Source organism: Salmo trutta, unplaced genomic scaffold (genome assembly GCF_901001165.1).
Source record: "Salmo trutta unplaced genomic scaffold, fSalTru1.1, whole genome shotgun sequence".
Classification (NCBI taxonomy): Eukaryota; Metazoa; Chordata; class Actinopteri; order Salmoniformes; family Salmonidae; genus Salmo; species Salmo trutta.
In genome coordinates, this window is record NW_021823509.1 from 768413 (window position 1) to 782394 (window position 13982).

Here is a 13982-nt window from a genome sequence, read left to right on the forward strand (position 1 = left end):
CATCCCTCCGTCTCTCGTTTCCTCTGTGCCTGTTGCCCTGTTTCCTGGCCTAACACTGTCTGTGTCTTCTTGTCATTATTTTTGTTGATTATTTCTCTGACTAGTCACACAGCACGGACCTCTCTCTCTCTCTCTCTCTCCTCCTCTCTCTCTCTCTCTACCCATCTCTCTCTCCGTCCTAAGTGGCCTCTCCATCTCTGTGTCTGTGTCTCATCCACTCTCTCACTATGAGACTCAACTCTCTAGTCTACATCTGCCTTTTCCATGTCTTTCATTCATTATTTCATCACATCTGCACATTTCACTCTTTACACTCCTCTCAACCAGCCACAAGTCATCCGGCCATCTTACTAATGATTCCTCCAGTTTACCTTACACGACTCACTCCAACATCCTACCTGCAACCTGTACCCAGCACCCCCCACCACCACCTTCCCAAACCTAGCCCTCAGCTGCCCTCCCGCCCAACTACTTACATCTACCCCCTGCCTCCCACCTCCCTCCCCAACCTAGCTCACTGTTGCATCCCCCTCCAACCTCCCTTCCCACCAAAAACCTCCCACCTCCCTCCCCAACCTAGCTCACTGTTGCATCCCCCTCCAACCTCCCTTCCCACCAAAAACCTCCCACCTCCCTCCCCAACCTAGCTCACTGTTGCATCCCCCTCCAACCTCCCTTCCCCCAAAAACCTCCCACCTCCCTCCCCAACCTAGCTCACTGTTGCATCCCCCTCCAACCTCCCTTCCCCCAAAAACCTCCCACCTCCCTCAAACCCCACTAAATGCACCCCTACCCAATCACCCGACCACCTTATCCCTCCCCCAACTTTCTCCACATCTCCCAGCCTTCAACTGCACCCAATCATCCTCTCCCTCCCTCCCTCCCTCCCTCCCTCCCTCCCTCCCTCCCACCCCCTCCCCCAAACCTCCCCCCTGAGAGCGCCCCGTCCCCCTTACGCTGTGTGAGGCTGAGGGTTCCCCAGGCACCCGGTAACCCTCTAGTGCCCAGGTCGTTCTGGTTCAGAGCTGCGAGGCACACACCTTGCCCTGTCCTCCCGTTACATCACACACCTCACACACACACACCTCACACACACACACCTTTACACAGCCGTTAATGGTTACCGGTAATCACTCCACTCATCCACCAGAAGAGCAGGTATTTTACTATTTATTATCCTCTGCACGGCCTGGGGGAGCCTGGGGGAGCCTGGGGGAGCCCAGAGAGGGAAGGAGGGAGGAGAGGGGTGAATGTTTGGGGCAGGTCACTGAGGGTGGAATGATTTTTTATCTTGAGATATTGTCCACATATCGACAGTTATATATGGATATATGTGCCTGAGTGTGAATGAGAGAGAGAATGGAGACGCGAGGCGGAAGATGGAGGAAGGAGAGAGAGAGAGAGAGAGAGAGAATGAAAGAGAGTGTGTGTGTACATCCTCCTCAGCTCCAATGGCAGGCCTGCGCTGGTACATCACACAAACCTGGCTGGGAGGTGTTACGATGAGGTGCTGACGGTGTTGATGATGTAACAAGAGGAAGAAGCTGAACGTGTCCTTGTGTCCTCACAGCAATGTCGGATTGAGATGTCACTAACATTCTATGATGCAGAATGTGACCAATGTTTTGATCAAGGTGCTACACATAGAATTAGGAATTTGAATACTAGAATGGTCATGAACCTTCTTATGATGGGATAAAGGTCAGCCATGTTGGTCAGGGCATTGATCAACGGTGGTTTGACAGTGCTGTGATAAGATATTGTGTAAAATAATGAATGTGAAGAATGCATCTGCACTGTATGTTTGTTAGCTACATAGCCAGCCAGTTTTAGCAGAATGATTCCATTAATCAAATGAACTGCCAATATGCCAACATTCCATTCAAACAATGCAGTCAACCCACAGCCATACACTGGCTGAAATCAGTTGATGATAGGACTTAGACACGGTGTAAATGCAACAAGTACTGATTTTATCATATAATAGCACTCTCAGCATTCCAAGAAAACTACAGTTGAGATATTAAAGGTCTGTTTACATATATTTTGGAGGCTATTTACAGAGGTGGAAAAAGTGACCAATTGTCAGACTTGAGTAAAAGTAAAGATACCTTAATAGAAAATGACTCAAATAAAAGTGAAAGTCACCCAGTATAAATATACTTAAGTATTGAAAGTAAATGTAATTGCAAAAATGTACTTAAGTATCAAAAGTGAAAGTATAAATAATTTCAAATTCCTTATATCAAAACCAGTTGAGCTGACAACCGTTTTGCACTGTTTAGCTATGGCTTTAGTCATCAGTCTAGCAAGAGGGCAATATTTTATTCATGTAGTAGTGTGTAGTAGCTTTCACCTGGAATTGTTTATTTATGTAGGAGAAAAAAACACTTTTTGACCCATATGATCTAGTACACAATAAAAGTATAATAAAACATTTACAAAGATGATGATACATTTAATTACATTGTGAATGAATAAGCCTTTTCATACTTTACAATTTGTCCACATATAGTTATAATCTGTTTTAGGAACAGCTACCTAAAATATTTCACCTTCTTTATTCTTTATTACTTTACCAAACATTAGTGATAGTCAAAATCTATCAAATGTGTGATTGTCTAAACATTTGAGCCATTGAAACAGTGTGCTTTCCTCCTATAGACAAGGGGAGAAGGGCTGTGTAAAGGGCACGATTTTGTTTAACTTCCACAAATATAACTTTTTTTTACTTACTTTAGATTTAAGGAAGTGTGTAGGTCCCATTATTTATCGTAGCGCTAGGAAGGTAACGTTGCAGTGATATAAATTGATGTAATGCTGCTGCTGACCACCATAATTTCAGGTGAAGGAGGCAAATACAAGTTTATTTTGACAGGCCTTTTTTTAAACTTGGCAAGTCAGTTAAGAGCAAATTCTTATTTTCAATGATGGCCTAGTGGGTTAACTGCCTTGATCAGAATGACAAATTTTTACCTTGTCAGCTCGGGGATTCGATCTTGCAACCTTGCGGTTGCTAGTCCAACGCTCTAACCACTAGGCTACCTGCCACCCCGATGGCCTATTGCTAGATTGCTGTCTTATGACATGAAATGGTGGAAAATCAATAAAATAAGTCATGTAAACATATACATATTTTTAAGAGGTTGCAAACCCGACTGCACAATGTTAAAAAATGGTTTTATTACTGATAGACATCATTTACAAACAAAGCATTTGTGTTGAGTGAGTAGGTCAGATCAGAGGCAGTAGGGAGGACCAGGGATGTCCTCTTGATAAGTGCGTAAATTGGACCATTTTCCTGTCTTGCGAAGCATTCAAAATGTAACGAGTAATTTTGCGTGTCAGGGAAAATGTATGGCTTGAAAAGTACATTGTTTTATTTAGGAATGTAGTGAAGTTGTTGAAAAAATATAAAAAGTAAAGTAGAAATACCCCAAAAAACGACTCTTTTTACTTAAGTACTTTACAACACTGGCTATTAATACTGACAATTGGTATAAACCCTTATAAACTATCTTTGTAATTATATGACAATCTTTTAGGTTGACAATAATTATATTACACAATTTCTGATATATCACATGCCTTACTTTTATTTTCCTGCATAAGTAAAATCAGGAATCTACTGCCAGTCATTCCAATTAGACCGGTTTGAAGTTCTCCCTGTCCAATATTGCTTCCATTTTCACCCCATTCTGGAACTTTGAGGATTTATGACATGGCCCCTCTAGTAATTTAATTGGATCTCTATGGTGCTACCAAGGTGACCTTTTGTGTTTCTGGACAGCTGCAGGTTGCTATGGTTACTAGATTGTTCATGTAGCATGAATGTGACAATAACAAGGTCGCTACGGTAACTTGATTGATGATGTAGCATGCAGTAATTATGCATGTGCATTGAAAGAGTGTGACAAGTACAAAGCTAGGAGACCACAAGGACTGAGGAAGGTGTACATACAAGGGTGTATATATGCACAGCATTGATTAGTACATATACAGTGCCTTGCAAATGTATTCATCCCCCTTGGTGTTTTTTGTACTTTGTTGCATTACAACCTGTCATTTAAATTGATTTTTATTTGGATTTCATGTAATAGACATACACAAAATAGTCCAAATTGGTCAAGTGAAAAATTACTTGTTTCAAAAAATTCAACAAAAACAAAATCCGAAAAGTGGTGCGTGCATATGTATTCACCCCTTTGCTATGAAGCCCCTAAATAAGATCTGGTGCAACCAATTACCTTCAGAAGTCACATAATTAGTTAAATAAAGTTCACCTGTGTGCAATCTAAGTGTCACATAAATATATACACCTGTTCTGAAAGGCCCCAGAGTCTGCAACACCACTAAGCAAGGGGTACCACCAAGCAAGTGGCACCATGAAGACCAAGGAGCTCTCCAAACAGGTCAGGGACAAAGTTGTGGAGAATTACAGCTCAGGGTTGGGTTATAAAAAAACATCAGAAACTTTTAACATCCCACAGAGCACCATTAAATCCATTATTAAAAAATGGAAAGAATATGGCACCACAACAACCTGCCAAGAGAGGGCCACCCACCAAAACTCACGGACCAGGCAAGGAGGGCATTAATCAGAGAGGCAACAAAGAGACCAAGATAACCCTGAAGGAGCTGCAAAGCTCCACAGCGGAGATTGGAGCATCTATCCATAGGACCACTTTAAGCCATACACTCCACAGAGCTGGGCTTTATGGAAGAGTGGCCAGAAAAAAGCCATTGCTTAAAGAAAAAAATAAGCAAACACATTTGGTGTTTGCCAAAAGGCATGTGGGAGACACCCCAAACATATGGAAGAAGGTACTCTGGTCAGATGAGACTAAAATGTTGCTTTTTGGCCATCAAGGAAAACGCTATGTCTGGCACAAACTCAACACCTCTCATCACCCAGAGAACACCATCCCCACCGTGAAGCGTGGTGATGGCAGCATCATGCTGTGGGGATGTTTTTCATTGGCAGGGACTGGGAAACCGGTCAGAATTGAAAGAATGATGGATGGCGCTAAATACAGAGAAATTCTTGAGGGAAACCTGTTTCAGTCTTCCAGAGATTTGAGACTGGGACCTTCCAGCAGGACAATGACCCTAAGCATACTGATAAAGCAACACGAGTGGTTTAAGGGGCAACATTTAAATGTCTTGGAATGGCCTAGTCAAAGCCCAGACCTCAATCCAATTGAGAATCTGTGGTATGACTTAAAGGTTGCTGTACACCAGCGGAACCCATCCAACTTGAAGGAGCTGGAGTAGTTTTGCCTTGAAGAATGGGCAAAAATCCCAGTGGCTGGATGTGCCAAGCTTATAGAGACATACCCCAAGAGACTTGCAGCTGTAATTGCTGCAAAAGGTGGCTCTACAAAGTATTGACTTTGGGGGAGTGAATAGTTATGCACGCTCAAGTTTGAACTTGTCTTATTTGTTGTTTGTTTCATGATAAAAATGTTGCATCTTCAAAGTGGTAGGCATGTTGTGTAAATCAAATCATACAAACCCCCTAAAATCAATTTTAATTCCAGGTTGTAAGGCAGCAAAATAGGAAAAATGCCAAAGGGGGTGAATACTTTCGCAAGCCACTGTATACTGTTATGTATGATGTGTATTTTTGTGGAAGGGAGATAGACAGTAGTTTGAACTGCCTATATTTGGTGGTCCTCAACGTGGCTGTTGCTATGGAGACTGATAGGTTTGTTGACTCTCTCTGCGAGTTTAAAATCACTCCACTGGCCTACTGCACCCTCTCCAGCATGACTTCCCCCTCCCTCCCCTCCAAGAGGGTGCTTCCCTCCCTGCTTTCTCCCTCCTTACTTCTCTCTTTCCTATATTTCTCCTTACTCCTCCTTTTCTACTCCCTGCCTTCCTTACCTCTGGTGGCCTGTTCTCCTCTCTCCCAACCTTTCAACCCTCCTCCTCTCCACCCTTCCCAGCCCACTCCCTTCCTCTTCTCCTTCTCTCCTCCTCTTGTCCACTTCCTCCATTTGCTCAGGGCTACCCTGATGCTCAGGGTTAGGGCTCCACTTGTTTCTGTGGAGCCTTGATTTGTTGAGTCTCACATAGGGGGAGACAAAACTGTCGAGTTAAGGTTTTTGACTCAACAAATCCGCTTCTGGCACCGTCATTGAATGACACTGGACTGTCACAATGATCGAGAACTGCATGTTTACGAGCTACTTTGACTATGCATTTGAATCTCTGTGTCTGTGTGTGTGTGTTTGTATGCGTGCGTATGTCTGTGTGTGCATGCATGTGTGTGAAGATGTATCGTGCGCGTGTCTGTTTTTATGGTTACGGTATGTAGATAAACAGTATCCACTGTTCTACGGTGTCTACAATATTTACTGTTCTCTCTCAATGAGCAGAAAACTACCCCAAAATACATGTTAGATCCCACGCCTAAACTGCACTGTGTTGTACAGTATTACAGTACGTCTGTGCCTTGCGGGGCCCATTAGATTACAGTAGATTTAATGAGATGATTGTCTCAGTTAGGACCTGGCTAATTGATCGTTATTAAGAGATAAGATCAGTTTTACTGTTAAATGAATACAGCCGTTACTGTGAAAAAAGGCTCCAGGTACTTTCCACCTGACTACTCCACCTATTTAGAGAGAACTTTGTAGAATATTATATTTAGTTATTTGACTAAGTTGCTGAGTAGGATCGATAAGTATTGCTGTTAAATGAATACAGGGATAGATAGATAAGTAGAGGGCTGAACCGATTCCTCTAACCATCAGTGAATGGCTTTGAGGATCCAACAGGAGAGTAGGGCTGCAGTCCAAACACACCCCCTCTGCCCTCGCGCCAGCCACTTTCCCTCTGGAGAATCCCTGTCGAAACCAGATGCAGTTTGATTGCTATCTTAAGTGGAGGTCCAATTCCCAAACGTTGCCTCCTCGACCCTCGCTTTCGCTCGAAGGAGCGAGTGAAGAACTTTGATCACTTGTGGGGTTGATATGACCCACAATTCAATGCAAACTGTAGTCACATGTCAAACTCTGGTGGTCAGACAAAATTATGATTTTATCGTTGGCAAATTGGCTTAGTCTCGTAGTGAGGAGCCTATAAAATGTAGATAGCTGGCCTCCCGAGTGGTGTAGTGGTCTAAGGCACTGCATCGCAGTGTTAGCTGTTCCACTAGAGATTCTGGGTTCGAGTCCAGCCTCTGTTGCATCCGGCCGTGACCAGGAGACCCATGGGGCGGCACACAATTGGCCCAGTGTCGTCCGGGTTAGGGGAGGATTTGGCCAGCAGGGATGTTCTTGTCCCATCATGCACTAGTGACTTCTGTGGCAGGCTGGGCGCAGTGCACACTGACACGGTTGCCAGGTGTACGGTGTTTCCTCTGACACATTGGTGCGGCTGGCTTCCGGGTTAAGTGGGCATTGTGTCAACAAGCAGTGCGGCTTGGCTGGTTTGTGTTTCGGAGGACGCACGGCTCTCAACCTTTGTTTCTCCCGAGTCCATTTGGGAGTTTCAGCAATGGGACAAGACTGTAACTACCAATTGGATACGACAAAATTGGAGAGAAAAAGAGGTTAAAAAAAATGTAGATAGCTTCATAAATATATTTTGGGAATTCTGTAATTTATTGGAATAAATGATCAAACTATAAAACTAGCTAGCCAGCTAGCCAGTTACTAGCTACCTGACAGGAGTGCTAGCTAGATACGTTAGCTTACTTAATAGCTTTAGGTTGGTTGTTTTTAAGTTAAACTTCAAGATTTCCACGAAGGACGTTGCCTCTCCGATCATCACTCTCCCTCACTTGGGCAAGGGACATTTAAGGTACACTCGGATGTAAAACGTCATTCAAGGGCCGAGGGTTTACGACCGAGGGCTGTCTACTTTGAGTTTGGACTGCAGCCTAGGTATAATATAATAGTGTAGGTAGTAAGTGAGTAGAAGTAATGATAATAGTATATATAGTGCTAGTAATATTCATAGTATTAAGTAGTACTACTAATAATGTAGTAAGTAATGTATATAGCAGTGAAATAGGTAATAATGCATGTAGCAGGTTTAAAACTATGCCACCTTTTGTAACAGAACCTAGTTACAATTATTAGAATTTAGTAATGTTTAGATAGTCCCAGTAAGGCTTTCTATTTATATGTAATAAGAAAAAAGAAAGGTCTCCACTATTAGTAGTATTACGTAATCAAAAGAAATGGGTCTGCACTATTACCAATATTATTAAGGTAATCAAAGGAAATAAGTAAGTGTCCTTTTTTTGTGAACAGGTATGTAAACATTCCATCTTCAACATCACAGTTGTTGTTGTTGTTGTTGTTGTTGTTGTCATAGCAACCAGAGTTGGTGGGAGGAGTCAGAGTGTTGGGGAGGGGGTTGGGGTTTATATCTATCCAAAAGCACTCCATCTTGCTTTCCTCTCCTATTTTCTCTGTCCGTCTCTCATATGGGTGTTTTCTCCTTCTCCAAACCCCTTCCCCCTTTCCTGACTCTAGCTGTGTTTTCTATCTCTGTAAGTGTGTCTCTGTCTTTCTTCCTCTCTTTCTCCCTATCCCTCCATCTTTTGTTCTTTCTCTCTGTTGCTGTCACTGACCCTTTCTCGCTGTCGTTGCCTTGGTGATTTCTACAGGAGCTTCACAAAGTAAAGTAAAGTTCTGTCTCTGTCTGTCTCACTGTCTCTCTCTCTCTTTCTGTCTCTGCTGTCACTCTCTCTCTTTCTCTTTGTCTGGTCCAAAATGGCTTCTCTCTCTTTCTTTCTTTGTTCCTCTAGTCGTTCCACTCTCATTCTCGCCGTTTCTCGTTACCTTCTCTTCCTCCATTCACTGTTGTCACACCCACATTTGGTCTGCCTGTGGACCATTCCGGAACCCCTCCACCCTCAGGAACCAATTGGAACACTTCATGATATCCCCCTAAAGTGATTCAACGCAGTACAAACCGGATGCATAGTGTATTGCTTAATGTAGCTAAAGCAAGTGTTAAAAATCTGAAAGATGCAATTCACCAATGAACATAGATGCTATAATTGTATTAATGTGTCTACAGTAGGCCATATACTGTAGCTAATTGCAACTTGCTATCTATAATATACTGTAGCTAATGCAACATGCTTCTTGCTAATGCTACTTACTATCATTGTATAGGTCTATATACTATAGCTTATGCTAATGCTAATGTTATATATAGTAGCTGATGGTCACACTATGTATTGCAGCTAAAGGTAATGCTAATCGCATATACTGTAGCTATTGCTACATGGTAATGCTATATACAGTAGCTTATGCTACATGCTAATCGAATATACAGTAACTGATGCTACATGCTAACGCTATATACAGTAGCTAACGCTACATGCTAATGCTAATGCTATATATAGTAGCTAATGCTACATGCTATCATTGTATAGGTGTCTATAATACAGTTGCTAGAAATGCAAATTCTTAACGCCTATCCGAGAAGAGCTTTTCTCTAATACTCTCATACTGCTCTGATAGAGAGGACTCTATTCAGTCTATTGAGGATCAGCAGAGTAAGGCAAATTGATTATCGAAACACACACAAACAACACACTACAGTTGCCAAAGCCCAGACTCAATCAATCACCAATGAATTGAATTGTCTTGAGAATTTGAGAGAGCAGACCTCTGCAGTTCATAGTTAAAGGCTTGATGAAAGACCTCACACACACACACACACACACACACACACACACACACACACACACTCTGCTCCTGCTCCTTGGCAGTCCTCCAGCCGACGGTCCTTGTTTTTAAAATGGCTGTCATTCCACTTACAGTAAAGATCAACTCTCTGATATGGTCCCCTTGACATCGAGATTTTTCTTTCCCTGATATTGTTTTATAGGCAGTACAAATCATGGGATCTACAGCCCCCTATTGTTATGACTAAAAGCAAGTAGGCACATAAAAACACAGGATGCCGTTTGTCATTTACCACAACGGGCTGCATCTGAAATAGCACTCTATTCCCTATATAGAGCCCTAGGCCTGGTCAAAAGTGGTGCACTATATAGGGAATAGGGTGACATGTCGGACGCAGCCCTGATGACACAGACTAAATAATTCCTCCTTTTGGTTGAATGAACTGTTCTGTGTTCTATCTGTGATGTCACATCTTGTGGCTGACATCAGCAATGTCATATGGCCACGTCCCAATCGTCTCAGATAGCATCCTTTCCTCGTCTCCTTTCCTTCAAGTCACATCACTTATCTGAGGGTGACAATAAACCGGAATGGTATCCAGCCCTTTTATAGACAGCAGTATAAGGAGATAAGGAAAGGAAACCATTCAACCCTGTTGGGACTCCACCCATAATGGTATCAGGCTCATGGATTCTATTGTTTAAATGATAATCCTGCCTTGTAATAACACTGTAACACCCTGACATCCACTCACATTGTCCTGGATAATGAAATGTTGTGAGAAAGAAAGAAAGAGGTTTGGCTGGGCATCCCGTCAGACGATGCCTGTTGATAATATTTAATGGTTGAAACATGCTTCTCAAGGCCATGAAACCAGCTGATCAAACAACTGATCACATATCGTTTCATGTCATTCATATAGGTTTATTTTTTTTGCAGAAGAAGAGACTGAGATCTGATTGTCTCTGTACTATGTTTTAACCTGTGTAAGACAAGTGTGCTAGCCTTGTCAACTGTATGAGAGATAAGTTACCCCAACCAGGACAGGAGCTTTTCCTGGCCCTAAGAATGGGTAAAGAATGGGTTAGGCCTATATTCTCACAAACGGGTGTGGTAAGTGCCCTTTGAACTTCCACCTCTCCCCCCGGCACTGACGTTGTTGTGTTATTCCCATGCCAACCTGTAGGGGGACTGGCAAGGGGAAAGACATCAGCACTATCAAGTCTCTGAGAGTACTGAGGGTACTACGACCTCTCAAGACCATCAAACGACTCCCCAAGCTAAAGGTACTGGGGTGTGTGTGTGTGTGTGTGTGTGTGTGTGTGTGTGTGTGTATCTTGTGAAAACCATATAGTGTCAGTTCAAGCTAAAAGTGTGTGTGAGTGTGTCCCCACATGTCTGTATATTTATATGTGACACCTCTACTACTGTATTTCTACCTGTATGGTCTCTCTCTCTCTCTCTCTCTCTCTCTCTCACTCGCTCTCTCTCGCTCTCTCTCTCTCTCTCTCTCTCTCTCTCTCACACACTCTCTCTCACACTCTTTCTCACCCCCCCCTCTCTCTCTCTCTCTCTCTCTCTCTCTCTCTCTCTCTCACCCCCCCTCTCTTTCTCACCCCCCCCTCTCTCTCTGTCCACCAGGCTGTGTTTGACTGTGTGGTGAACTCTCTGAAGAACGTCCTGAACATCCTCATCGTCTACATGCTCTTCATGTTTATATTTGCTGTGGTGGCTGTGCAGCTGTTCAAAGGCAGATTCTTCTACTGCACTGACGAGTCCAAGGAGTTTGAGCGCGATTGCAGGTCTGGACCCACACACATATACACACACACATTACACACACACACACTGTATACACAGGCAAAACACACACAAATACACAGGAGAATACACACACACACACACTCAGGCATGTGAGTACAAACCAACCATATTTTACACACATGGATTTAAAAGCTCAACCACTTTTTAATCCTTTCTCTTGTCCCCCCCTCTCTCTCTGTCCTCTCTCTCTCTGTCTCTGTCCTCTCTCTGTCTCTGTCTCTGTCCTCTCTCTCTCTGTCTCTGTCTCTGTCCTCGCTCTCTCTCTGTCCTCTCTCTCTCTCTGTCTCTGTCTCTGTCCTCTCTTTCTCTCTGTGTGTCTGTCTCTGTCCTCTCTCTCTCTCTCTCTCTCTCTCTGTCCTCTCTGTCTCTGTCCTCTCTCTGTCTCTGTCTCTGTCCTCTCTCTGTCTCTGTCTCTGTCTCTGTCCTCGCTCTATCTCTGTCCTCTCTCACTCTCTCTGTCTCTGCCTCTGTCCTCTCTTTCTCTCTGTGTGTCTGTCTCTGTCCTCTCTTTCTCTCCCCCTCTGTCTCTCTCTTTCTCTCTCACACACACAGACATGCGTGCCGCTAACTCCTTGTGTTTCTGTGTGTATGTCAGGGGAGAGTTTTTGGTGTACGAACGGAATGAAGTAAAAGCTCAGAAGCGGGAGTGGAAGAAGTACGATTTCCACTACGACAACGTGCCTTGGGCCCTGCTCACCCTCTTCACTGTGTCCACTGGAGAGGGCTGGCCGCAGTGAGTAACACACACACCAGCCATTTTCTACACATGGCTCAACCTCAATCTCTATACTGTATTCCCTAATCTCTGTCTCTCTCCCACACGGTGTTAAAGCACTGGGGAGATACGACCTATGAGAATCAGCTCCCTCTCTCTCTCTTCTCTCTCTCTCTCTCCCTCTCTCTTGTCTCTCTCTTCTCTCTCTATCTCTCTCTCTCTCTCTCTCTTCTCTCTCTCTCTTTTTCTTTCTCTCTGTCTCGTATTAAAAGAAGGTACAAAGTGTATCCCGTAATCTCTGTCTCTCTCCCGCAGGGTGTTAAAGCATTCGGTAGATGCGACCTATGAGAATCAGGGTCCCAGTCCGGGCTACCGGATGGAGATGTCCATCTTTTACGTGGTGTACTTCGTTGTCTTCCCCTTCTTCTTCGTCAATATCTTTGTTGCTCTCATCATCATCACCTTCCAAGAACAGGGGGATAAGATGATGGAGGACTACAGTCTGGAAAAGAATGAGGTGAGAGAGGGATGGATGGAGGGAGAGAGAGGGAGGAGGGAGGGAGGGATGGAGAGAGGGAGAAAGGGGGGAGGAAAGAGCAGAGGGAACAGTTCTGTGTGTTTGTATATATGGGAGGAGTTGCGTACAGCAGAAGACACATTTCCGTCTGGTATGGATGAATAAAGTATTGTTAATCTTCTTGTCCTTCCTCCTCCTCCTCCTCCTCTGTCGTCCCCCCATCCAGAGAGGATGTATAGACTTTGCCATACACGCCAAGCCCCTGACCCGCCACATGCCCAAGAACAAGCAGAGCTTCCAGTTCCGAATGTGGTCGTTTGTGGTGTCCCCACCGTTCGAGTACAGCATCATGGGTCTGATCGCACTCAATACTATAGTCCTCATGATGAAGGTGAGATCATATCGTCCTCCGACAGATGGCCTCATTCTAACGCAAACGCACGCAACCAGGAGACATCTGTCTAGCAATTGGGGAACTCATCCCAAAACATTTTATATTGTGTTCATCCACCTAACGCTCCTTCCTATTTCCTGAAAACCTTCTAATCTCAGGGTGAGATGAACCCCACGGCCACTGAGCTGTGCTAGCATAACTCATGTGTTTTTCCTCCTGTGTGTGTGTGTGTTTGTGTTCAGTATAATGGGGCGTCTGACACCTATGATAAAGTCCTGAAGAACATCAACATCGTCTTCACTACCCTCTTCTTCATGGAGTGTATTCTCAAGATCATCGCCTTCGGGGTTTTGGTGAGGCTAGACGCACGCTGTCACGCTCCCACCCATCCAGAGTGACCTGTCATATCTGCTAGAGCTTCCATTCCTATTATTCATTTAGAAGTCAGGTTATTTTAGTGGACACAACTGGAGCATGCTTTCCTAGCTACTCTCTAAACGCGACGCGATTGGCTAATAGTCCCTGTCTCCATGGTAACAATAATGTGATTGCTAGTGCATATTCCTTCCTGTCGCTGTCCTCCATTAGGAGCAATGTGATTGGTTACCCCCCTGTCTCTCTGCACTGCTATTGGTTTATGTATCTTGTTTTTCCCCCCATCACCACGGTAACAATAATTTGATTGACTGGTGCGGATTCATTCCTGTCCCTGTGCGATGTCGGAGAAATGTGATTGGTTACTTCTCTGTCTCTCTGCTCTCTGATTGGCTAAAATATGTCTTCTCTTCCTGTGCCCTAACAGAATTATTTTAAAGACGCATGGAACATTTTTGATTTTGTCTCCGTGCTGGGAAGCTTCACTGATATCCTGGTGAC

General features: G+C 44.0%; 1 protein-coding gene across 1 annotated transcript in view; it reads left to right on the plus strand.

The window, feature by feature from the left end:
- The window catches only part of LOC115191199 (voltage-dependent P/Q-type calcium channel subunit alpha-1A), a 120319-nt gene that overhangs the window by 54119 nt on the left and 52218 nt on the right, over positions 1 to 13982 (plus strand). Inside the window, exons 27-33 of the mRNA XM_029749139.1 lie at positions 10843 to 10942; positions 11298 to 11458; positions 12076 to 12213; positions 12511 to 12712; positions 12939 to 13103; positions 13349 to 13459; positions 13909 to 13982. Of these exons, the coding sequence (XP_029604999.1) occupies positions 10843 to 10942; positions 11298 to 11458; positions 12076 to 12213; positions 12511 to 12712; positions 12939 to 13103; positions 13349 to 13459; positions 13909 to 13982 (951 nt within the window). The remainder of the gene's footprint in view (positions 1 to 10842; positions 10943 to 11297; positions 11459 to 12075; positions 12214 to 12510; positions 12713 to 12938; positions 13104 to 13348; positions 13460 to 13908) is intronic.